General features: G+C 36.8%; 1 protein-coding gene across 7 annotated transcripts in view; it reads right to left on the bottom strand.

The window, feature by feature from the left end:
* Positions 1-27431, bottom strand: part of CORIN (corin, serine peptidase) — a 255232-nt gene that overhangs the window by 188416 nt on the left and 39385 nt on the right. For 5 of the 7 annotated variants that reach the window (XM_053217396.1, XM_053217397.1, XM_053217394.1 and 2 more), the window contains exon 3: positions 15475-15687. In XM_053217396.1, the coding sequence (XP_053073371.1) occupies positions 15475-15687 (213 nt within the window). The remainder of the gene's footprint in view (positions 1-15474; positions 15688-27431) is intronic. The other 2 variants (XM_027056350.2, XM_027056346.2) reach the window with 1 other exon arrangement.

The raw sequence follows: 27431 nt of genomic DNA, 5'->3' as shown, positions 1-27431 counted from the left end.
CAAAACTGAAATAGTTCCCACTGGTCAAACCTCCAAGGAGTATTTTCAATTAAGAAGAGAATTTAACACAGAAGGAAGAAGCAGGAAGCAAGAAGCAATGGTGATTATTAAATTATGTATACTTGAAATCCCTCATCACATTGAAAAAGAGTGCAAGAGGCTTCTTTGTAAAGACTTCTTTAAATTGCCTAAAAATTTGCGAGGTTGAGTAGCACTGGCTATGGTACTTATTTATTACCATAAAAATCAGAAACCTGGGGCTTATTGCTTTGCTTGCTCACAACATAGAGGAAAATAAGAGTATTCCTCATATTTTAAAGTTTGAAAAAAAAAAAGGAAAGTCTGTACCTTGGATGCAGAAAGGAACTAAGAAAGAAAATGATGTATTTTAAGTTAAATCAGATTATTGAATTATTTTGATTTTGGAACGTTACACTATATATCTGTTGCCTGTATTTCCATATCCTATGTAAACTTTAATTCAATCCCTACTATTAGAAGATGTGGAAAACAACCTATGTAACTAGCAATGAAATGAGGCAAGCATAAGTAGAAATCTATTTTAAATTATTATTGTATTTGCTGATATAGTCAATAAATATTAATAGTGCCTACGTAATAGAGCTTTCATGTAATCAAGTATGTAGCATAATACTGAGCACACAATAAATTTGACATTATTTTGCTAGTCTTTTTTTCTTTCAAAAGATATATTGTATATTACTTAACATAATATGAATATATATAATGTTGCAATGCATCACAATGCTCTGTATATATGCAAAGTATATTATTTAGTCTACTTATTCGCTCACTAACCTATCTTGAACATTTCCACATATCAGTATGTATTCTTCCACAACATTGTTTTTAATGGTTGTACATTTATTCATACAATGAATCAAAAGGAAGGGATGGGGAGAAGAACAAAAGACTGATTAAAAACCCATTAAAAAATATAACCCAGAAACAAACAAACAAACCCAAAATCTTTATAAATGCTATGTATTATAAGAAAACACTAAGGAAAGAGTTTAATAAAACAACAGCTCAAATGATCCAATTAAAAAATGGGCAGAAGATGTGAACAGACATTTCTCCCCCACCCTCCAAAAAAAAAGACATGCAGATGACCAACAGATACATGAAAAGATGCTCATCATCACTTACCATCAGGGAAATGCTAATCAAAACTACAGTGAGATATCACCTCACACGTGCAGAATGGCTAAAATCAACAACACAAGACACAACAGGTGCTGGTGAAGATGTGGAGAAAAAGGAACCCTTGTTCACTGTTGTTGGGGAAGACAAACTGGTGTGGCCACTATGGAAAACAGTATGGAGCCTCCTCAAAAAGTTAAAAATAGAACCACCCTATGATCCAGCAATAATGCTACTGGGTATTTACCCAAAGAATACAAAAACACTAATTCAAAAGCACACATACGCCGTTGTGTTTTATAGCAGCATTATTTATAGTAGCCAACATATGGAACTAGCCCAAGTGTCTATCAACTGATGAATGGATAAAGAAGATGGGATACACACACACACACACACACACACACACACACACACGAATACTACTCATGCATTAAAAAGAATAAAATCTCACCATTTGCAAGGACATGGATGGAGCTACTGAGTATAAGGCTAAACAAAAAACATCAGTGAGAGAAAGACAAATACCATATGATTTCACTTATGTGTGGAATTTAAGAAGCAAAACAAATGAGCAAAGGGAAAAAAGAGAGAGATAGAGAGACAAACCAAAACCAAAACAAAACAAACAAAAAAAGGCTCTTAATTATGAGTACAAACTGATGGTTACCAGAGGGGTGTGCTAGGTTAATTAGGTGATGGGGATTAAGGAGGGCACTTGTCATGATGATCACAGAGTGATGTATGGAATTGTTGCATTACTATATTGTATGCTGGAAACTAACATAACACAATATGTAAACTAACTGGAATTAAAATAAATATATATATATATTTATTTTAATATATATATATATATACATGCATAAAATATATGTTTACCAAAAAAAAAATACAGCTCAAAGACAAAAGAAAAAATTGTAATAAAAGAAAACTAAGAAAATTGTGGCTATAAGACTAATAATAGTAATTTAACACTGAAAATGTTTACAAGTAATAAATCAAAATTGACGAGTCTTAGTATAATCACTATAAGCACATTTAAGAAGATGCACATATAAGGAAAATAGCAACTCAACAAAAAATATCCTTCTAAATCCAAGAACCCAGAAGTGGAAGAGAAAAGTCCTGAAAATGTTAGTAAGAAAAATTTTTCCTGAGGCCCCTGGATGGCCCAGTCAAGCATCTGACCTTGGCTCAGGTCATGATCTCACAGTTTGTGAGTCTGGCCCCGTGTCAGGCTCCGTGCTGACAGATCAGAGTCTGGAGCCTGCTTTGGATTCTCTGTCTCCTTCTCTCTCTGCCCTGCCCCTTCTTGTGCTCTGTATCTCTTTCTCTCAAAAATAAACATCTTTAAAAAATATAACAAATAAAAGAAAAAATTTTCCTGAAATGAAGGACTAAATGAATCTGCATATGAGAAAGGCAACCATATTTCGTTATGACATCAGAATGATGGACATCAAGATACAAACCGTTTAAGTTAATAAACTTAATAGAAGAATTCTTCAAGAACTTTGTCAGGAAGTAAGGACCAAATTTGTTCATTGTCCTTGAGTTGTCACTTCTTTCGCTTTATGTTGAACAGAGACAATTATTACGTATTTAAAAAAAATTTTTTTTTACATTTACTTATTTTTGAAAGACAGAGAGAGACAGAGCACTAGTCGGGGAGGGATAGAGAGAGAGGGAGACACAGAATCTGAAGCAGGCTCCAGTCTCTGAGCTGTCAGCACAGACCCCGACGCGGGGCTTGAACTCACAAATCGTGAGATCATGACCTGAGCCGAAGTCATAGGCTCAACTGACTGAGCCACCCAGGTGCCCCAACTATTATGTATTTTCAAAGAAGGAAAAAATATTTTCCTTTTCAATTCAAAATTAAGATTACAGTGTTTTACTTATTTTTGTATCTGTATCTCTTTTCTCTTATGTTGAAAATGTTGGTTCCTGACAACATGAATGTAAATACTTACTCGCTTTCTCCTGTAATGTGCAAACAACGCTTTCAAAATAACAACCCCAATATAACAATAAGACTGCCTAATGGAAACTTGAAATGAATTAAAGATTTAAATATAACACCTAAAACCATAAAATTCCTAAAAGAAAACAGGAGAGGGGGGAGCTTCCTAACATTGATCTTAGCAATGGTTTTTTTGATAAGATACCAAAAGTACAGGCAACAAAAGCTAAGTAAATAAGTAGAACCACATAAAACTAAAAAACTTGAAAACGCAACCTCTGAAATGAAAAAACATTTGTAAATCATATATCCAATCAGTGGTTAATAGTCAAAATATATAAGGAACTCACACAACTCGGTAGCAAAAAAACAAATAATCCTAATTTTAAAATGGGCAAAGGACCTGAATAGATAGTTTCCCAAAAAAGACATACAAACTGCCAAAAATAATATGAAAAGATGCTCAACATCTCTAATCATCAAGAAATGCCAATCAAAACCACAATGAAATATCACTTCACACCTGTTAGGATAGCTATTATCAAAAAGACAAGAGACAAGTGTTGATGAGGATGTAGAGAAAGGAGAACCCTTGAACAGTGTTGATGGGAATGTAAATTGGTGCAGCCACTATGAAAAACAGTGTGGAGATTCCACACAAAAATAAAAATAGAACTACCATATGACCCAGCCATGCCACTTCTGGGAAAGCACAATTTCTTTTTTATCTGCAAAAAAAATGAGAACACCAATTCACAAAGATACATGCACCCCGTATTCACTGCAGCATGATTTACAACAGCCAAGACATGAACAACATCAACGCCCATTGATGGATGAATAGATAAAGAAAATGTAATAGAATATCATTTGGTCATAAGAAGAAATCCTGGCAATTGCAACAACATGGATAAACCCAGAGAAAGACAAATACTGCATGGTATCATTTATATGTGGAATCTTAAAAAAAAAAAAAGGGGGGATTTCACTGAAACAGAGAACAGACTTGTGATTGCTAGGGGCTGAGGGGAAATAGACAGGTGTAGATCAAATGGTACAAATTTTCAGTCACAAGATCAATAAGCTCTGAGGATCTAATGTACAACAGGGTGACTATAGTTAATGACACTGTGTGATAGACTTGAATTTGCTGAGAGTAGAAGTGTTCTCAGCACACACACACAAAGAGTTGACTACATGAAATCATGGATGCATCAATTACCTTGATCTCGGCAAACATGTCAAAATGTATATGTATATCAAATCATCACATTTTACACTGAAAATATATGCAATTATATTGGTCAATTTTTCCTCAGTAAAGTTGGGAGGAAAACAATACTACTTGTTGAAGTTTAAGCTTTCTTTGCAATTCTTTAGGTGCTTAGAGTACATCCACTAGGGATGAACAATCAAAATATTCTAAGTTCAGTGGAGATAATTCGTTTATTTTAGATGGTCAAGTCACTAACTTGATATACAGTTAGATAACTTGTTGCCTTGTTTTCAATTTTTAAGGAATTTCTTCCTTTGGTATAATTGTTCATTAAGTAAGTAAGTCGTTTACCTGATTCTAAATCAAAGCTACATGAATGGTACATATGAACATGTCTTATTTGCATCTCTGTCACTTCCTTCCTGCCTCTCTTCACCAATAAGAAACATTTTTATTAGTTTCTGGTGTATCCTCTGTTTATTTTTTAATGTCAATAAATAATTTCCCCTTTCCATTTATCACACAAAAGGTGACATTTTATACACTGTTTTGCACCTTGATTTACTGATTCACTATTTAGTCCAGAAATCATTTTGTATATAATATACTATATATTATATATACATAATATATATATATGTGTGTAGCAATCTACCTCATTATCTTCCCAGATGTATCTTACACTATTACTTGGCTAAACCATGTTTTGTTTTGTTTTTAACAGTTCCCTCCTAATGGACATTTAGGGTATTTCCATTCTTTTGTAATTGCAAATAATGTCAAAGCATCCAGGTTTTTGAGGGATATTCTTTTTAGAATTAAAGAAATTTTCTTTCTTTTTTACTGTCAAATTTTAACAAATGTGTTTGCTTCAGCAATTGAGATGATCAATAAAAGAAATCTACCGTATTAATTAAATGAAGAGACATACAAATAAAGTGTCTAATATTAAGCCATCCTTGCATTTTTATAAAGCCTGTTTTGTTAAGATGCAATGTATTTTTTGGTATTAATAGATTTGGTTGCTGATATTCTATTTAATAGCTTCGCATTTTATAAGTGAGATTTGCATTAGTCTACCCAGGCTGTTATAACAGAATACCATAGACTGGGTGGCTTAAAGAACAGAAATTTATTTTTCTCACAGTTCTGGAACTGGAAGTCTAAGATCAAGGTGACAGCATGGTGTGTTTCCAATGAAACCTCTCCCCTTGGGTTACAGAGGATGTCTTCTGGCTGTGTGTGGTCACATGACCTCTTTTTGGGGTGAAAACGGAGAGAGGGAGAGCAAGTTTTCCTCTGTCTCTTCTTATAAGGGCACTAATCCCATCATGATGGTCCCCCCTCATGACCTGCTTTAGCCCTAATTACCTCCCAAAGTCCCCATCTCCAAGTGCCATCACACTGGGTGTCAGAGCTTCAACATACGAATTTTAGAGGGATACAAACATTCAGTCCATAACATTCCACCCTTGCCCCTCCCAAATTCATGTCCTTCTTAACGCAAAATATATTTATTCTATCCCCAAAGCCCTAAAAGTCTCAAGTCAATCCAGCATCAACTCCAAAGTCTAAAGTCCAAAGTCTTATCTAAATACTATCCACATCAGATATGGGTGGGACTCAAGGTACAGTTCATCCTGAGGCAAAATTCCTCTCCAGCTGTGAAACTGAAAACGGACTTGTTATGTGCTTCCAAAATGCAATGGTGGGACAGGCATAAGATAGACATCTCCATTCCCAAAGGGAGAAACAGGAAATAAGGAAGGGGTGGCCGGTCCTCACCTGAACACTGACAGAACTTGATGTGTCCCCACACATTACTTGCTTCACTGCATCTCATGATTGGCTATAACATGGCCACGTGGCCAATCCCTGAACTCTAAAACTAGCAGAGACTTTTGATTTAAAGTGTCCATTTCTTTTTCATGGCAGCACTCTTGTATTATTTATGTTTAAACTTTTCTGTTGACTTTAAAGGATACATAATATGGTAACATACTGTGGCTTAATAGCCACTGAGTTAACATAAATCAGTTTCTTAATGTATATCCATTGTCAGAACACATTTCTAAACATACAACCAAAGCAGAAACAAACTCTCTGAGCTGATTACTTAATAAACAATGAAATTTGAAAAGAAATTTCAAGAAGGGAATTGTATAATTATAGACCTCCCACTTCCTGAGGTGATCAAATTCTCAGTAGTACCTATAAAAGCAAGGTTGGCCTTCCCATAAAATTGAAAACTATTGTTCAATTTATCTAAGATAATTACATGATAAATAAGTTTTTAAATTTAAGAATGAAACAGTATAATCTCACCAAAAATTAAAATTCCAGGTCAAACCTTTAAACTAAAATTTACCTTTATAATTATAAATAAAACTTTATTGTTTGGGGAAATGTTGTATTTCTTACAGCATATAAATGGTATGAATTAGAAACCTTATCTTTTAAAGAAATAAGAAGAATTGAAATAGACCATGTTTTCCTCTCTCATTGAAACTCCTATAGAATTTCTCAGGTTGTAAACATGTTCATTATCTTAAGGCAGTGACCAGACAGCAGCTACGACTTGGGGACAGGATTTCTATCTGACTCACCCTTATAGTCTGCACAGCCAAACCCCAGAGCATGGCACCCAATAAACAGTTGCTGATGAATAAATGGTGCTTCCCAGAATATCCTAAACTCTCAGAAATTGAGATGCCTCATAAAGCCTGGAGGAGTACGTACACATCAGAGTGAATTCACACCAACTAACATAATTATAAACAAGTACAAGTTTTATCAATTCAAACACCATATACAAATATTAGATTAATGATGCAGTGGAGAAAAATATAAGCATAAAATGTGTTAACAATAAAAAACAAGGAGTGGTTTATATCAAATGTAAATTGGTACAAAGCTTTTGGCTTACAAAACTCATTATCATATTCATTTCAACTACAAGTAAGTGAAAAGACATATTCTCCAAAGGCATAAATAACAGCAAACAGATTCCCACTGATGGTTTTTTTTTTTTTTTTTGCTTTCAACACAGAATTGTACAAAGACCAAAAACCTAAGACAGTCAGCAAATTGAATGATTCAGGCAAAAGAATATACACAATGCCAATTTTCTTTCAGAACCAGAGAGTAGAATAATTTACACAGTTGTTTTTGTTTGTTTGTTTGTTTGTTTAGTTTTATCTGAGAATTTGTCTTTTAAAAGATGATTTGTAACCTTGAATTGTTATTGGGACTGTGATTGTAATGCAGTATTACCTTGTTATTATTATTTTTTTTCTTTATACAGATCCAAGATATTGGCCTGTTCTTTCATAAAAGGAAATTGATAATAAATCTGGAGAGGAAAATTTTGAGCCATAGGCCTTTGACATAACTACCTAAACTCTGACTCGCTTGCTTTAGTAATGTGTTACAGGAACATGCTTTTGGGGGAATATGTCACCTGTGGAATGTGGCAGGATTCATTTTGGAAAGAAGGTCAGAAAGTCTCACCCAGAGATCTTTGAGAAGGGAAGACTGGGACTGTAGTCAAAGGAGAGTGAGCCAGTCACCAATCCATTACCCCTTTCAAAAGTCTACCTCTACAAGTTTGCTCTCTCTGGGAGAGACCCAATACTTCCCAGTCATCCAAAGGAGGATGAAATGAGGAGAAAAAAGGAAGACTGGGGGGAAAAAAAGAGAGCCCAGTGTTACATTCAAATTTCCTTTCTCTCTCTTCCAAGAAGTGTGCCAGTCTTCACTAGAATGCTACCATGCGAACTGAAAGAACATGAAGCAATTATTCAAATGCTTTGCTGGCTCTTGCTTAGATGTTGATGCTAGCCAGAAGCCCATGTCTGAATCTCATAAGTATTCTTTAAGCCTGAAGAATATGATTAATATACAGTGGAGGGCAACCAACTGGACGTGAACATTGGTGTGGAACACTGGGGGTTAGCAGAGTACATAAGCGATGGTGTCCAGGATCAGGACTGTGTTACGGAAACTGGTCTGGATCACCCAGTAGAAGAACCAAGTGGCACTGAGAGATCTTGGAAGGCAGGAGGTTTATTTTACACCGGGGGGCTCAGAGGAGATCATTCTCCAGAGGACTGAGCCCAGGGCAGAGATCGTTCTCCAGAGGTCTGAGTGCAGGGCATCAACAGAGGGGACAATTTATAGTCTGTTACTTCCGCATTCTTCATTAGTAGTAATTTGGTGCTCACGGCAAGCAGGGTGGGAAGAAGAACCCGGAAACGGAAGTCTTTAGGCAGGGACTGAAATTCCCCTATCAACTACAGTAAATTTTATAGTAGCAAATTCCTAATGAAGCAGCTTAAAAAGGCCTTCAACTCTCTTAGCTACCAAAAAATACTTTTTTCATCTGGAATATGTGTCCTTACTCATAATTCAAAGACCCCAAAAGTGCCTATACATAGAATTTTTACTGTCTATGAAGAATCTGACTTGGAGAAAAATAGCATTTCTATTTCCATTAATCTCCTACTGAAATTGAGCACACTGAAATTATCAATGCAGGGAACACATGTAGGAGAACAAATTAAAAGTTATATCTGGTATTTTCATATCAACCTGGAATTATTATAGACATTTCAAATTATTATTTATGCTCATCCCTGCTCTAAAATTATAGTTATTGGCCTATAGCTAGATACCATTGTTTAATGCATTAATAGACATGTGAATTACTGTACCATGAATTTGTATTTCTAATATTTTGGTAACTGAATTGTAATAAAATTGCCTTCCTTTGTGATTCTGTGTAATTTTTTTTAAGCACCAAAACAATACTCTGAGAAGGTACCCAGAGGCCTCATCAGATTTCAGAAGGAGCCCTGGGCACAAAAAATTTAAGAAGCTCTGCCATAGGGTTAGGGTGGGGGTGCGGTCAAAAAAGAAGAAGAAGAAGAAGCAGCTTTGCCCTAGAGCATCGCTGCTTTTCCTGGGGATGTGACACAAACAGCTAGCATTCTGTCACCCTAAAGCAGTATTTTGCAAGCTGAAAATTGTATAGGCATTTTTACGGGAAGAAAGTTATGCAAGTATATATACAATTAGATAGAAAACACTTTATGCCTATAGATCTAACACAACTACAAAATTAGTATGTATAAATTAAATTGAAACAAAACTACAAAACTAATGAAATTTAAGTTAATTACATTAATGAATAATATTAACATTATTCTCTGAAAAGCATGGTGCTGAGGCACAAGTTTCTTCTGTCTTTACGACACTTATACTACAGTGTATTCCAGCTGAGTAAGTGGGTCACCATTTTTCTCCATCTGAGTTGCCCTGAAGGTGCCCTTTGCACAAGAAGCTGGTATGTACTTTAGTTCTGCAAATGAGAAGAATATCAAGTCTGCCTCTGTTCCTTTCTTGATGCGTGGCAAATGTCTAAGCAATGCAGCTTAGCAGCAACATAAATCATAAATAGAAGCTCAAATACAGGCATCAAAAGTCCATGTAACTACTTGTTATAAGATGGTTATCCAGGTTATCGAGATCAGGCTTACATTAGCTATTTTATATTGTCGTTGAAATGAAAGCATATACTTAAGAAATTGTTACAGAGAATTCTTGGATCCCCAGAATACATCTGAGGTCTCTCAGACCCTAGATGGAGAAGTACTATCCAACAACAACAGAGGAATGCTAAGGATACAATTCTCAGATGCATTTAATCCATTCACTCATCTACATTTACACATGTAAGAACAGATAAGCACAGATTCCTACTCCAAACGGCACAATAATCCACAGTCAGCAATCTACAGAGGTGTGTATCTTACTCTGAGGACAGCAGAACTGAGTTTTGAAAAATATAATAAAGACATCTAGGGTTCTATTGTTAATAGTATTAGAAAACGTCAGGATAAAAGAAAGATTTCTGATGTCTAATTAGACTCCCTCTCCCAAGTACTCCCTTGGATAGTTGCCTGATGAATAGTACTCGTGGCAAAACTTCAAAAGATGCTCTCTGATCCTCTTAGCCTCATATTCTTGCAGAACTCATTTTCAAGCTAATAGAAATACTATGTAACAAACAGAAAACCAGGAAGAAAGAATAACCTTAGGGTTTTTGATTGGTATATAAGCTTTCTACATTCAGCAAATTTTGAGCATGGGGTTAGGGCACTTTTGGTACAAAGTTATCAGTGCTAATAAATCTCTGCTTTTTAGACAGCTTCACTGTTCTGATCCAAGTCATTTTATATTCAGAAGAAAGACTCTATATAGTTCCTTGAAGAAAAAAAAAAAGTAAACATAAGGTGAATGTCCACTGTTAGGAGAATCATTGAAATAAAGTATGGCCTAATGACAATATGGACTGCTATTCAGTCATTGTAATAATGAATTAAAGCTAAATTGTTGTCTTGGAGACATTTACTCAAAGTATTCTTGAATGAAGAAAACATTTTATGTAATAAATGTGATCCCATTTTTTGAAAAACAATGACAAGAAAACCTGTACGTATGTTCTTCTATATACAACAGGTATGTGCATATATGTTTGTGTATGATTATATGAGCATGGGGAAAACTATAAAATCATATACACTAAGTAGTCAACATGGGTTAACCATGGGCAGATTGGGGGTAATATAATGCAAAAGGAAAGAGAGGGAATGAAGAGATTTATGCAAAAAAAAAAAAAAAAAGAAAAAGAAAAAAAGAAAAATACTTCCATTTAAGCATAATATGTATAACATGAACATAGTTGTGCATTATAAAAAAGAAGAAAATAAGCTCCCAATGTAGGAGGAGATGAAAAACAAGCACCAGAGTAGATAAGGAAGATAAAAATGATTGAGGGGTAGGAAGCAATTCCCGAACAGCACAGTAAGATCCTCCAGAAATATGCTCCTATGTAAAAGCAGTGAAAACACTGGGGAAAAAAAATTATCAAAATCAAATTTCTCAAAACTTTGGAATTTAACCAAAGGCTTGCATTAGTTAGAGGAACATTTATTCAAGAAAAATGACTGAACCATAGTGAGAACTCTGAGCTTCGTAGCATTTCATCTTGCCTTATTTCCATCACCATCACCTCAGTTCTGCGGTAACCTTGAAAACCAATGGCTTTGCATTTATTGCAAAAACCTGCAACTGAGGGGGGAGGCAATGGAGAAGAAAGAATGGGTTTGAAGCTATCCAAAAAGCCGTCCCCAGAAAACTGTCATTATTCAACCTGTCTGGAAGATCCCTGGAAAGAATCCATTCTCAGAGCTTCTCCTTACTTGACCTGACTCAGAACTTTTTGTTGTTGTTGTTTCTGACTCAGAACTGTCTATATGCAAACAGCCCTATCCCCAGGGCACTTGTCAAAAACAATGTGTGGCGATTGCTAAACTTCACTGCTACCTAAGGCAAAGATGCCCTTGGAAATAAGAGGCTGACCCAAAACACTTAAAAAGGAAAAACTGGAGAATAAGATAGCCAAACGGGCCTTAGAATGGCTCTGATATATTCTCCCGGGACCTAGAAGGCCAGACTGTGCACATATTCAAGAAAGCTATAAAGAGCCAGTCCCAAAGCCACATAATTATTATATAATGCTGTTTATATGAAGTGTTCAGAATAGGCAAATCCATAAAGACAGAAAGTGTAGGAGTTTTGGACACAGGATGGGAGAATGGGGAAATGAGGAACAATGGATACAACATTTCTTTTTTCTTTTCTTTTTTTTTTTTTTAAATGTTCATCCATTTTTGAGAGAGAGAGAGCGCGCCCATGCACATGAGTGGGGGAGGGGCAGAAAGAGAGACACACAATCTGAAGCAGGCTCCAGGCTCTGAACTGTCAGCACAGAGCCTGAGGCAGGGCTCGAACTCACAGACTGTGAGATCTGAGCCGAAGTCAGATGGCCAAGAGAGCCACCCAGGTGCCCCCAACACTTTTTGCATGGAGGAAAATGTTCTAAAATTAGATAGTTGTGGTGGTTGCACAACTCTGTGAATGCATTCTTAAAATCTTGTATTTTACGTATTAGAGGGTGAATTTTATAGTAGGTGGACAATAACTCAAAAAGTGTTCTTTTGATTAAAGTGAATGATAGATATGATGCATTTTCATCTGATGCAGAGATTTCGGATCTGGTTATCGAACAACATGATGAGAAAAAGGAACATCTTAAGCTTTTAGCACATTACCCCACTCTTTTGTCACTTCAATTCCTGATCAGTTTCCAGGTTATTCCATTGGCCACCATATTATTTTTAACCCAAATGTTTTTGGTTGGTCAAAGAGTTTTTTTTTTTCTTTCCTTAAAATTCAGTTTATGCTTCTATACATATACAAGGAGAAAAGGTGAAAATACAAAAGGCAACCTAGAAAAATGCCTTGCTAAAATATAACATGCGAGCTATCAACCTTTTCCCTTTCCATATCACAGCTGGGTTTCAAAATGCAGCTCATGGAAGTCCAGCAGTAACAGATGTCACATAAAACCTACTTTATACATTTACAAAGCTCTGTCACACAGTGTCATACAGGGAGGATTCTGATTAAGACTTTACAAACTAACGTATTCTATGCTTTGGCTTGATATTAAGGATGCCCAGGGGCAAATGTGTTAAGGAGAGGCTACTTCCTGGTACCTTTTGCCAGAAGGTTAGTCCTCGGTTTCCTACCCAGGATATTTGGATGGAACAGAATGTCTGGCCACTGTATTTTTGGACTGAAGTGGACTTAAATAGCTTTTCCATATGCCAGGAATTTAAAATGACATTTTAATTAGAGAGCAATTTTTTCAGAGGGACAAAAGCAAGTTCTCTCCTAGGTGTTAGTAGTGATACAAGGCACTACATGATGCTTTAAATAAAACTGGTTAAGTAAATACTAAGTGCAGAAGTGTGATCAGACATTATTAATGAGAAGTGATAAAGCAGATATTAAAATTTTGAAATGTCTGCAGTTTGTTTACTTATTCATTCAATAAATATTTTCTTGTGCACTGGCTATACAGCAGCAAACAAAACAGACGACTCTCCTGGAGCTTAAAATTTGCTCTGCTCCTGCAATGAAAGCAATAAAACTAAATGAAGAAGCATGCAAAACTTGAAAGAGCACTGGTCTACAAGTCCCAGGATCTGAATTCCAATTTCATGCCTATCACGTACTAGACAAGCAATTTGGGATATGTCAGCTAAGCCTCAGTTCCATAACTTGAAATGGTATGTGTCGCCTGTCCTGCATACGTCATCAGTTAATTATATATAAGGAGAAAAGAATTTAAATATGCCCTAAAAATGACCAAAAGCTCTACAATCACAGACTAGCAATATTACTGAAATGTATGAAAAACTATCGAATCCCTTGCAATGAACAAGTTTAGTTAAGATAGTGTATTGAAGGTCTATGTGGTTAGCAGTAAAGCTCAATGCTGTCAAGTACATGAACAACACGGAATGACATATATTCAAAGGTGTTGACCTTTCTCCATTTAACCGTGCTAATTTCACCTGGATTTCCTTTACATGTCAAATTACATTCCTAGTCTCACGCAATGTTCCAGTCATAGGAAGAGAAAACGAGTGGAACAGACCTCCATCGAGCTTCCAAACTGAGTAACAAATACCATATGTTTCTTTACTCTCTTCACAGTATGTGTTTGCCACTTCTACTTGAATCTTAACAAATGGCAAAACTTTCAAAAGAGAGAAAAATCCACTTAGCAAAAGAAAATAACAACCGCTATAATTGCAAACACATTAATGGGACTGAGCTTTTGCTTAAATTACCTCTGCACTTCTGATGAAAAACACTGTCGTTAAGAAAAATGAAGGGCTTAAAACATGACAAAAACATTAAAAACTTCAAAGTAAAACTCATGAGGAAAGCAAATTTTACTTGTCATACTTTGGGTTTGCAGTTATTACCGTCAGGTAATAAACACAAATCCGTATTAATCACTGGTAAACACCAAGCATCAGAAACAGTTAATATGTAGGTGCTGTGTGAAACAATGGAATCCAAACAGTCTGTCTCTTTGGGTCTAGAGCAATAGAATAACCCTGCTTTTCTTCAGACACTGCCAAATATATACCATGATCGCTAAAATTTAGCTTCCTCCTTCCCTTCCTGGCTCAGGATGAAAATCAATACTCTGTCCTAGACCTAGGATGTGATTCCCTTTGTGGGTTTTCATGAAAGAGGGAGGAACAAACAAGGAAATGACCCCAGATGGATGGGTTTTGTATAATTTTCAATCACATGACCTTGTTTGGGGAAGCAGAAAATAAGAATGAAGACAACTACAGAGAAAGTTCTTACAGTGACTACGCTCTGATTATGTTTGCCAGAGCTGACTGGGTCAGAGCTGAGGCTCTCAGGAGCTTGCCCCCAACTCTAATCCCACCAGCAATCTGGAAGCTTAGTGACCTTACTAAAAACTTGAGGGATATTGAGGAATAAAATCATGTTCCACAGCATACCATCTGCCACTATCTACCTGGTCGCATCTCCACACTTTCTGTCCTCTCTCTCTCCCAGCTCTTGTTCTGGAATACCTGGCATTGGTCCTCAAGCAGGGTTTCATACACACCATTTTCCTTAAGGTGTGATTGTCAGTCATCAACACATAAAATAAATTGCACAGCCAATAAAGGGGGGAGAAGAGGGAAGTAAGGAAAGAAGAATGCGTGAGCACCTCAAAAGTAAATGGGGGGGGATAGTTCCCATTAAATCATTGACATTCTATTATAGAACCGAGATCCTTCCCACAAGGCACCAATAACAAAATAAGTAACTTCACTTACATATTCATTTATCTATCTCAAAACAAGTAACTTCAAAACTTCAAAACAGAAGCACAAACTTTCAGAGATGAACCACCATAAAAATCACTACCATTCTATCGGGGCAAGCAGTGTGCCTCAGAAATGTTGAATGACATTCATACGTTTTCCTTTCCCACCCTTATCCCTCCCTATCTGGATGGCCGAGCTGATGGCATTTCATGCCTAGGAACAGAACCCTCAGTTAGGGTTGCTGGGTAAGTGAGTGCAATGTGGCCTCTGTGGCCAGTTCGTGGTCACACTTGGTTGCCACACTTAAAATCCACCTGTAGGTTCTATAAACATTAAAGGGCATGGGTATTCAGTACCTTCAGACTTACTTGTGTTCCTGTGATTCTGGTTCCCTGGGAGAGAAGCATCCGTGGTCCAGGCTGGAACGTGCTGGTTGGGATGCGTGGCAGACGTCACAGTGCTCTTGTTACAAATCGTATTTGTAAGAACAATATCAGACACTGGGACTTCACCATCGGTGACCAAAGGTTCAGTTCCATTTGATTTAAAATAGGCTTTTTTTAATGTTCCTGAAAGACAAAAAAAAAAAAAAAAAATTCTGATACATAACTAGAAGTGTTTATTTTTAAAAACATATTGAGAAAATTCTCGAACTACTTTCCCAAGTCTCATTCTATCCTGTCTAATCCAAAGAGGAAGATGATGGCTCACAAAACTACCCACTTCATTGGAACAACCAAGAGAGTTTCTTTTCTACCACAAATAACCTAATCCTGTGAAGAAACCACTGCTTTCTCAAAAGCTTCAGGCATAGAAACTGAGCCTCCCATCTAGGGTTCCCGGTGCCCAAAGAATGCAGGGCAATTCCATTTCGCCTGAGACTCACAACAAATAAATGAAATGTGGTGAATCTTGGTGTTTCCTTCTGGCTTTCTCAGTTTCTCAATTTCATCCACCATTTTATGCTACTTAGTACCCAGGACACAAGCTCTTCATATCTCTATATCTGCCACCAAAAGACAACAGTGCCTGCTTAGGTTCAGCCTTTATTTCTCCACATTTTCCACTAAGTTTCAGTGACCTGCACATAACAAATAAATAAAAATAATAGGGCTCATATATTTACCAAGCCTAGATCGGAAAACCCGCCAAAAAGCAAACTCTAATTCTAGAAAAACTAAGAGAAGGAACTAAATTACCTTCATCTTTGACCAGAACTATAAATATGACTATAAGATACAGGCATTAAAACTAGGAATATCAACTGGTCACTTTCTCAAGGTATTCATTCAATGACAAAATAGTCAAACCTAAGATTACTGGAAATCACCTCACTTTGGCTTTAGGCCGAAACTCCTGAAAACCTTGAAAGAGATCATGTATTTTTAACTTAGTAAAAATAGACAACAGATTGTTTCCAGAATATAGCACTGCAATTGAGTATGTCACTAAAATAAACAAATGTGATATTGATTCATTATAGAAATACCCAAGGGAGATTTTTTTTCTAGAAGAATTTACAGCGAATGCTCTAATTGGCTCTCACTTTTCCAAACAGTCCACGGACCATTAAAAATAAAAGAAATATAAATAAAATGTTTAATATCAGTCTATGGAAAAAATTTCCCTACATGTGCTTGACACTTGGAAAACATTAACTACAAATCAAAATAGAAAAGCAGCTGTTTTCTAGCTAACTAAGGTCAACAGTTTCATCTGCTAAAGGATTCTAAATAAAACGTCGGAGCATAAAAACTCAATCGTGACCATGTGGTGCAGGTAACATACTCTCCAAACTGTATGATTATGAGTAAGTATTAAATGCAGTAAGTAAAATGAAAGACTTTATGTAATTGTTTTTTTATTTTCAAAATGATTGAGATCAAAATAAAGTATTTGATAGGCTTGATGACTATGTAATACAGATTTCATTCATACAGGAAAATTTACCAATCAATTAGATATAATTTTATTTTCATCCATTTATTAGTTGCTCTCACCGTTCCTTACTTTGGCATAAATAGACTTTTCACAATAACATGTTAATTCCATTAACGTGGCCATGATGAACTTTTAAAGTCCATAAAGTTGACTTACTTAGCAGGCTAACCCTCTGAGTCAGCATCCAGCTCTGTCAACACACATTTAGCAAATGCAAACTCCTCACAGTTACATCCCTGAGTAATCCATTCAAAAGGAGTTGCTTTCCATATGAAATATTTCAACAGTTGTTCTCAACATTTTGCTTGTAATAATTAACCATATTACTAATCTTTCCTTTATCTTTTTCATCAAACCACAGGGGTGAAAGTGTTAATAACCTCTGCTTAGGGAGGCAAACGGGAAGAGACGCTTAAATACAGAGAACAAACTGAGAGTTGATGGTGGGACAGGGAGAGGGGAAAATGGGTGAGGGGCACTGAGGAGGACACTTGTTGGGATGAGCGCTGGGTGTTGTATGTAAGCGATGAACCACAGGAATCTACCCCCAAAACCAAAAGCATACTTTACATACTGCATGTTAGCCAGTTTGACGATAAATTATATTAAAAAAATTAGCTAAATGAATTACCAGAAGAAGAAGAAGAAGAAGAAGAGGAAGAAGAAGGGGGTCATCTTCTGAATCACTGACTGGAAACACTGAGATAATAACTTTCTAAAAAATTCGGCTTCCTTGCTCTTAAATTCTACATATGAAGACAAGCTGGCAGAATAGATAGAAAGGGACAGGTAATATATGATACATGGTAGTTGCTGTAGTTAATGTCCCTAAAGTATATTTTTAAGAGACAGACAGATGGACCAACTGACAAAGAAGGAGAGAGAATAAACCTAAGGACCTGTCTTTAAAAGCCTGCACTCACTAGACAATCTCTTTTCAAGCAGCTCTGGAAACCGACCAACTCTCACCTCATAGTTGGTCATTTTTTAAAACGTACAAACATTAGAACTCGATAAGACTAAATACCCTCAAGCTACACCACAGTGAGCTATAAAAATGCTGAGAGTGATTAGCCCACAATTGAGGGTTCGCTCTTCCAATTTCGCCCCAGAATTTTCTACACTCTTATTTTCACAGTGCTGTGGTTAAAAGTCCAGGTTCTATAGCCTGACCACGTGGGTTTAAATCCCATCTCTGGTGCTCACTAGCCCCGAAACTGGGCAAAGTCTCAACTGCCATTAAATAAGGAAAATAAAAGTCCCTCCCCTCATGGGACTGGCTGTTAAGATCAAATTAGTCAATGTATATATAAACATTTGGAACAGTTCCTGGCACATAGTAAGTTCTCAATAACTGTTAGTCATTAGTACATAATGATAGTAATGAAAGTAAAACTGTCTTCCTTAGGGCTATTTAGGTACTTTTAAATAACTATCAATTTCCATTTACTCTAAGTGCATCCCACATAACAAAATGGCTAAGGAAAATTTCAAAAGCGAATCACCTAACCTACTTTTGGAGTAAAAGAAGTGTGGCTCTTTCACGCCCAGTTAATAATACAAGGCCCCACCAATCAAGGTTGTTTGGCTCAAAAGTGTATCAGCTCTGGAACACAGCTCTGTTTAATTAGCAATGTTTAAGTAGGGGCACCTGGGTGGCTCAGTTGGTTAAGCGTCCGACTTCGTCTCAGGTCATGATCTCATGGTTCGTGGGTTCGAGCCCTACGTCAGGCTCTGTGCTGACAGCTCAGAGCCTGGAGCCTGCTTCAGATTCTGTGTCACCCTCTCTCTCTCTGCCCCTTCCCACCCACCCCCCCCCGCCTCTGTCTCTCAAAAATAAATAAAACATTAAAAATAAAAAAAAAAATGTTTAAGGAAAAGTCTATAATTCCAATGATAATATCTGAACTTCACTGGTCACTTATAATGAACATATCGAGCACTGTGGTAGGCAAAATTAACGTTCCTCCAGAGACATCCACCTCCTAAGTCCCAGAACCTGTGAATATGCTACCCTACATACCTTAAATGGCAAAAGAGATGTTGCCAATGTGAATTACTTAAGGAATTTGAGATGGGGAAATTACCCTGGATTATTCACGTGAGCCCAAGATGGTCACAGGGTTTTTACAAGCAGAAGAGGGAGGTGAGAGGTTTTGTGTATCAGAGCCACGCAGTGTGAGAAGGTCTTAATGGACCATTGCTCATTTTAAAGATGGAAAGAGGCCACAAGCCAAGGAACACATGAAGCCTCCAAAAGCTGGGAAAGACAGGAAACAGACCATCCCCTAGAGTCTCCAGAAGGAATACAGCACTGCCAACACCTTAATTTAGCTCATTGAGACCTATTTCGACTTCTGCCCTCTACAACTCCACGGTAAGGTATTTGCATTGTACTGAGTAATCAATTTGTTACAGCAGCAATAGGAAACAAACACAAGCACCTTGCTAAGGATCTTCACTATAAGCATCTACTGAGTTAGTCTTCCAACAATCTTTTGAAACAGATGCTATAATTAACTCTCATTTACAGAGTTTCAGGGAGGAGGAAACTGAAGCTTTCAAGAGTTCTTTAATGCACCCAGGAATGGAGTCAGGACATGACACACACACACACACACACACACACACACATATACACCCATATACACTTCTCACTTTGGACAAAGTCTGCAGGTTTTAAAAAATCAACCATCATACGCATGTAAAAAAATTATCTTCCTATGATGGGAGCTTAAAAGTAATTCCTCATCTTTACATCTCTAGCCATGCGGTAATACATTCACTGGGCATTTTCTATGTGCCAGGAATGCTGTATTTACTCTCTGCTGAAAACATGACATTTTGTAAAAGCTCCTTATCATCAAGACGTTTACAGATTAGTTGAGGGAAATAGGCATGTAGTCTAAAAATACAAACCATGATACAAGTGCTTTGAGAATGGTAAGCATAAGACAATCTGATGACAGAAAGCAGAGAGGTAGTTGTCATTCCATTTGAGAAAGCCAGGAAAGGTTTCCTAGGAGGAGATCATACTCAATATAAATCTTAAAGGATAATTAAGGATTGTCGAAGTTTGAGCAAAGCATCTGTGGGGAAGAAGAAGGAGGTATAGTAATAGGGAATGGAGAACTTTCTAGTTGGAGCAAAGGGAGAAAGATACTGAAAACCTAGTGGCAAGTAACTAAACATCGCTAGCTCATAGGGGCCTGGCAAGAGGAAAGGCTAAAGAGAGAGAAGAAGCCAGACTATGACGAGGAGTTCCTGTTAAAGGCTTGAAGTTGTTCTTGTGATGAAGAACTTTTGAAGGATCTTAAAAAGGGTGGCACATTAGAATGATCACTGTGGCAGCAGCATGGTGATGGAAAGGGGTCAAGTCCAAGTGAGAAAAGAGGAAGGTCTGATCCAAGACAAAAGCAGTGAGGACTCAGGTAACATTTGGAAGAGGCAAAAATTATGGGCTCATCAGGGAAAGAGTCAGAGGTCACTTCAAGGTTTCTGGTTTGAATTACTGTGTGTATGAAGGGACCTTCCACTGAGATAAGGCTGTTCATCAAATATTTTCAAGTCTCTCGCATTCACTAAGACATATGCTTGGGTCACATTCTCTGTCTCTGGACATTTCTGATGTTGTCCTCAAAGGGCACAAGCTTCCAGTTATAAGTTGAATAAGCTCTGGGGATCTAATGTACAGCATGGAGATTATAGTTAATAATACTGTATCATACCCCTTTGAGGAAAAGAAAAGAATCTCCAGTGCTCTTTTTCTTTCTCGTTGGCACAATAACTACACAGGTGCAAGATGATGGCTGGGTGATCAGTTTAGTCCCTGAATGAGCATAGCCCCCATGTCATTCACAAAGGACATGCAGCATGAGTGAGAAATTGACCTTTGCTGTTTTTAAGCCACTATTATTTTAGGGTTATTTTTGTTACACAGTATTGCATAGCCTATCCTGACTAATACAGAGAATGAAAAATAGAATTTGTAGGAGCTGGCTTTCGTTATTGTTATAATTCACTGAGTATAAAATCTAGAGCAATCTAAGCATTTCCTCCAGAATGCCTTGTCAGACCCCCACAAATCTGATCTTTGTGGTCCCAGCGCACACACTGTTTGTATCACACATATACTCAAGAGCAATTGTCTGTTTTCTTGTCTGCCTTCTTGAAGGTAGGAAGGTATTCTATGCATGTCTGCATCTCAAGTGCCCAGCAGAATGCTTGGCACCAGTGTAGGCCTTAAAGAATATTTGTTGCATGTGTGAATGATGAAGCAACTCATGGATGGGCATGGATGACACTTCCAAGAGAGTCATGGGTGTAAGGTGAGAAGAGAGAGAGCCTAGGACAGAAACCCCAACCATTTAATGGCTAGGTAAAGAAAGATAAGCTCCAGGAGACGGAGAAAGAATAGTCAAAAATAGAAGAAAAATCAGAAATGATAATATGCAGGCCAAACAGAAGAGCATTTTGGGAAGAGAGTCAAAACTGGGCAAGATTATATCTGGTCACGTGACCCTACTTGAATGAAAGACAGTGTTGCTGGCACCAACTAACAATGAACATGCTCTTTGTGAGCTGGTGTAAACAAACACAGAGAGAAAGCATGCGTTCTTCATTTCAGAGTCTTGTTCAAACACACATCAGTTTCAAATGCTGTGCATTGGATAAAAAGTCACCGCCTCAGAGAGGCCACCATACAATGCACTCAGTGCCTCAGTAAGAATATTTAGTAGTAGGACAAGAAGAGAAAGAGGGGAAGACCAGATTGCAGTGGATTGAGGACTGGATCAAGCACAGAAATCACCTGGGGATGTTGCTGGAAGGCAAAGGCAGGAGGTGGGCGTGGAATCTGCATTTCACACAAACTCTCAAGTGATGTTGATGTTTCCAGCCCATGGACCACACTTCGAGTGTAAGGCTTTAGACTCCCATTTCAAAAAGCTTTAGACGTTACATATAACCTCAGACCTGAGCGGTTAAAGGAAACTATTCTCAAGTTTGGAAGCTTTATGTCCCTGAATCTGTACCAGAAGGCCAGGGTTATTAAAGGAATTTGGGGGCTCAACTAAGTAAAATGCGGAGTCAGGTCATAAAGGATCGTAGAGGATCTTAAATTTTTTGGTGTAAGGAAATAAGGATCTGGGAGGTTTTTCCAGGTTAAAGTGATAGTCAAAATGCAACATTATAAATTAGGAAGTTAAAATTCTTATAATTCCAAATTCTCGTAAAAGCCACAAGCTGCAAAGATATTTGCTAAGAGAAAAACTCTAAGTTTAACCAATGATCTTTAGCTGATCTAGCATTTTTGTAAGGAATATTTCTCTTGAGTTCAAGAAAAATGGCCTATTTACCATACTTGCGACAATCTTCACCACTATCATTTTTCTTTCTTCTTCATCGCATGACAAAAAACAAACAAACAAACAAACAAACAAACCACATAGTCCTTTCATAGTATTAGGAAAATTAGGAATGTTACCTTATACCACTCATAATAAGCTTATGCCTAAAACAAAATGTATTTTTGATGTGGATGTATGGAACAGCCTTTGAAACCAAGGCTTCAACAGCCTGGGAAAGAAGATAGGGAGCATCCTAATGAGATTTTTTTGGACCATAACTTTGATGAAATTAAATTAAGATGAACAATGGTTTGCAAAACTCAGCGCAAACCAAAACCCAAAGCACCACACTTGTAGGAACGTTGCAATACCCCCCCTCATTTTTTCTCCCTGACACATACTCTACCCACTTCAACCTTCTCTCCCTATACCTGCCAAAGGCACCTTTGAAAAGCCTCTACCAGATCAAACATGTCACTCCCTTACTCCAACACCCTTATTGTCCCCATTGTGGAGTTCAAGATTAAAGTGCCACTCCATCAGAAAAGTCTGCTCTCAACTCAAACTAGCTTTGGGCCCCTGTCATAAGCTCTCCTAGCAACTGTTTCTTCCCACATCAGTTACCTCTGTTGGCATTAATTAATTGAGTGATCATCTTTTAATGCCTTCCTCTCTCATTGAACTGTGGGGTCCAGTACCCAGGAGGGTACGTTTATTCAATGCCAAGTTTATTCAATGCCAAGTTTATTCAAGGAAGATTGCCTTGCACTCAATAAATGTTTGTTAAAGGACTGAATAATTCAGTATCAAATATAGCCACAATTCTATCTCTTTCAAATGTTTCCCAACATAGCAAAATAAATATTGCATATATATGTTTAGATATTATTTATACATTTACATATAATTTCAAGCAGATATCAGCTCAATCTCTAATAAAGTACTCCAGGGCATAAACTCACTCTTCTAAGGATGTGATGGCAATATAACCTGCCCCCAGTTTAGTTCTGATAAGAAATGAATAACCTCTGAAATTAACACTCGGGTCTAAGCATAAAGGTTTCATGTGAAACCTGCCATCACATTGCAAATCCAACAACGAGTCCATTTTATTCCTTCCTAGCAACTATACTCGTAACTGAAATACACTGTGGCAATGGCTGGGTAATAGGGTTATGGGGTTATGGATTATGGGATTACTATGACACTGGATCATTGCACAAAGATTCTAGGTCTTATGGATAGAGTTTAAAAAAGATAAGCCCATTTTTAGTCAATTTCTGAGTATAGTAAAAACTAATTCTTAACTTTAATAATGAATTTTGTCATTTATAAAAACACTTTCACAAATTTTTTCATTTGACTTTTGTAACAATGCTGCGAAATGAATAAAAATTATATTCCTCCGCTGACAGAGAAGTTAAAGCATCTGACCAAAACTCACACGTCTAGTAAATGGAAGAGGAAGACATTAAACCCCAGCTTCCCAGTGACATTATAAATTACATTTCTATGTCACATGGCCCTTCATTATTAGGTTATAACTAAAGAAATAAAAATCTAGGGAGAATATTGTAACTTTCCGACTCTTCAATTTTCCTTTCAATGTCTTTCAAAAACCTAAATCTTAAAAAAAAAAAATGTTTAGTGTAATTGACATACAGTGTCACATTAGTTTCAGCTGTGCAATGTAGTGCAACTTCTCTCTGTTATGCTGTGCTCACCACAAATGTAGCTACCATCTGTCACCATACAATGCTACTACAATATCATTGATTATATTCCCTATGCTGTGCCTTTTATTCCTGTGACTTAGTAACAGGAAGCCTCCCAATCCCATTCACCCATTTTGCCCATCCTCCCACCCACTTCCCTCTGGCAATCATCAGTCTGTCCTCTGTATTTAGAGTCTCATTCCACTTTCAGTTTGCTTGTTTGTTTATTCACTTTTTTGTGTGTTTTTAGATTCCACTTACAAGTAAAATCATATGGTATTTATCTTTCCTAGTCTGACTTATCTCACTTAGCATAACAGACTCTAGGTCTATCCATGCCATCACAAATGGCAAGATCTCATCCTTTTATATGGCTGCATAATATCCTATTGTGTACATATATCACACCATCTTATCCAATTGTCTATTGATGGACAATTGGGTTGCTTCCATATCTGGACTATTGCAAATAATGCTGCAATAAACATAGGGGTACGTACACCTTTTTAAATTAGTGTTTTCATTTTCTTTGAGTAAATACCCATAGTGAAACTGCTGGATGATATGGTAATTTTATTTTTTTTTTCATTTTTTGAGGAATATCCACATTGCTTTCCACAGGGGGTGCACCAGTTTGCATTCCCACCAACAGTGTATGAAGGTTCCTTTTTCTCCACATCTTCACCAACACTTACTGTTTCTTGTGTTCTTGATTTTAGCCATTCTGACAGCTGTGAGGTGATGTATCATTGGGTTATAATTTGCATTTCCTTGATGATTGGTGATGTTGAGCATCTTTTCATGTGTCTGTATGTCTTCTTTGGAAAAATATAATTCAGGTCCTCTGCCCTTTTTTTTTTGTTTTTTTGCTTACAGTTTTTTTTTAAATTGTTTTATTTTTTTTAATTTACATCCAAATTAGTTAGTATACAGTGCAACAATGATTTCAGGAGTAGATTCCTTAATGCCCCTTACCCATTTAGCCCATCCCTCCTCCCACAACCCCTCCAGTAACCCTCTGTTCTCTATATTTAAGAGTCTTTTATGTTTTGTCCCCCTCCCTGTTTTTATATTATTTTTGCTTCCCTTCCCCAATGTTCATCTGTTTTGTCTTTTAGAGTCCTCATATGAGTAAAGCCATATGATATTTGTCTTTCTCTGACTGACTAATTTCACTTAGCATAATACCCTCCAGTTCCATTCACGTAGTTGCAAATGGCAAGATTTCATTCTTTTTGATTGCCGAGCAATACTCCATTGAATATATATGCCACATCTTCTTTATCCATTCCATCGATGGACATTGGGGTCCTTTTCATACTTTGGCTATTGTTGATAGTGCTGCTATATACATAGGGGTGCATGTGTCCCTTTGAAACAGCACACCTGTATCCCTTGGATAAATGCCTAGTAGTGCAATTGCTGGGTCGTAGGGTAGTTCTATTTTTAGTTTTTTGAGGAAACTCCATACTGTTTTCCAGAGTGACGGTACCAGCTTGCTTTCCCATTCTGCCCATTTTTTAATTGGATTTCTGTGGGGTTTTGGTGTTAAGTTGTATAAATTCTTTATGTATTTTGGATATTAACCCCTTATCAGGTATATCATTTGTGTATATCCCCTCCCACTCAGTAAGTTATCTTTTTGTTTTGTTAATGGTTTCCTTCACTGTGCAGAAGCTTTTTATTTTGGTGTAGCCCAACAGTTTAATTTTGTTTGTGTTTCCCTTGCTTCAGGAGACACACAAGGAAAATATTTCTATGGCTGATCTCAAAGAAATCACTACCTATGTTTTCTTCTAGGAATTTTATGGTATCAGTGCCACATTTAGATCTTTAATCCATTTCAAGTTTATTTTTGCATATCCTGTAAGTAAGTGGTCCACTTTCACGCGTTTGCATGCAGCTGTCATTTTCCCAGCACCAGTTGTCGAAGAGACTTTTTCCCATTATATATTCTGGACTTCTTTGTCATAGATAAATTGACTATATAAGTATGGGTTTATTTCTGAACTCCATTCTGTTTCATTGATCTATGTGTCAATTTTTGTGCTAGCACTATACTGTTTTTATTACTATAGCTTTGTTGTATATCTTGAAATCTGGGATTGTGGTACCTCCAGCTTTGTTCTGATTTCTCAAGTTGGCTATGGCTACTTGGGGTCTTATGGGTGCTATACAAATTTTAGTATTATTTCTTCTAGTTCTAGGTGAAATGCTCTTAGTATTCTCATAGTAATTGCATTGAATCTGTAGATTGCTTTGGATAATATGGACATTTTAACAATATTAATTCTTCCCATTCATGAGTATGGAATATCTTTCCATTTGTTTGTGTCATCTTCAATTCTTTCATCAATGTTTTCCAGTTTTCAGAGTAAAGGTCTTCCACTGCCTTGGTTAAGTTTATTCCTAGGTATTTTATTCTTTTTGGTGCAATTCTAAATGGATTGTTTTGTTAATTTCTCTATTGATGCTACTTCATTAGTGTATAGAAATACTATTGATTTCTGGGGGTTAATTTTGTATCCTGCAGATTTACCAGTTATTTATTTCCTCTAATAGCTTTTTGGTGGAGGATTTAAGATTTTCTATGTATAGTATCATGCCATCAGCAAATAGTGACAGCTTAACTTCTTCCTTACCAATATGGGTTCCTTTTATTTCTTTTCTTTTCTGATTACCATGAATAGGACTTCCAGTACAATGCTGAATAAAGGTAGTGAGAGTTCCTAATCTTATAGGAAAGGCTCTCAGTTTTTCACCATTGAGTATGATGTCAGCTGTGACTTTTTTACATGTGGCATTTATTATGCCGAGGTATGTTCCCTCTAAACCCACTTTGTTGGGAGTGTTTATCATGAACAGATGTTGAATTTTGTCAAATGGTTTTTTGCATCTATTAAGATGATCACATGATTTTTATTCTTCATTTTGTTGATGTGGTTGATCATATTGATTGATTTGCAAATATTGAACCATCCTTGCAACCTCAGAATAAATTCCACTTGATTCTGGTGAATGATCCTTTTAATGTATTATTGAATAGTTTGCTATTCTGTTAAGAGTTTTTGCATCTGTGTTCATCAGGGATACTGGCTTATCATTTTCTTTTTTTGTGTGGTGTCTTTGTCTGGTTTTGGTATCAGAGTAATGCTGGCCTCATAGAATGTCTTTGTAAGCTCTTCTTCCTCTTCTGTTGTTTGGAATAGTTTGAAGAGAATACATATTAACTCTTCTTTATTTTTTTTTATTATTTTTTAATGTTTATTTATTATTAGAGACACAGAGAGAGAGAGAGAGAGAGCAGGG

The sequence above is a fragment of the Acinonyx jubatus genome, chromosome B1 (assembly GCF_027475565.1).
Source record: "Acinonyx jubatus isolate Ajub_Pintada_27869175 chromosome B1, VMU_Ajub_asm_v1.0, whole genome shotgun sequence".
NCBI classification, from domain to species: domain Eukaryota; kingdom Metazoa; phylum Chordata; class Mammalia; order Carnivora; family Felidae; genus Acinonyx; species Acinonyx jubatus.
The sequence above is the reverse complement of the archived record's forward strand: the minus strand, read 5'-3'. Positions and strand labels throughout refer to the sequence as shown.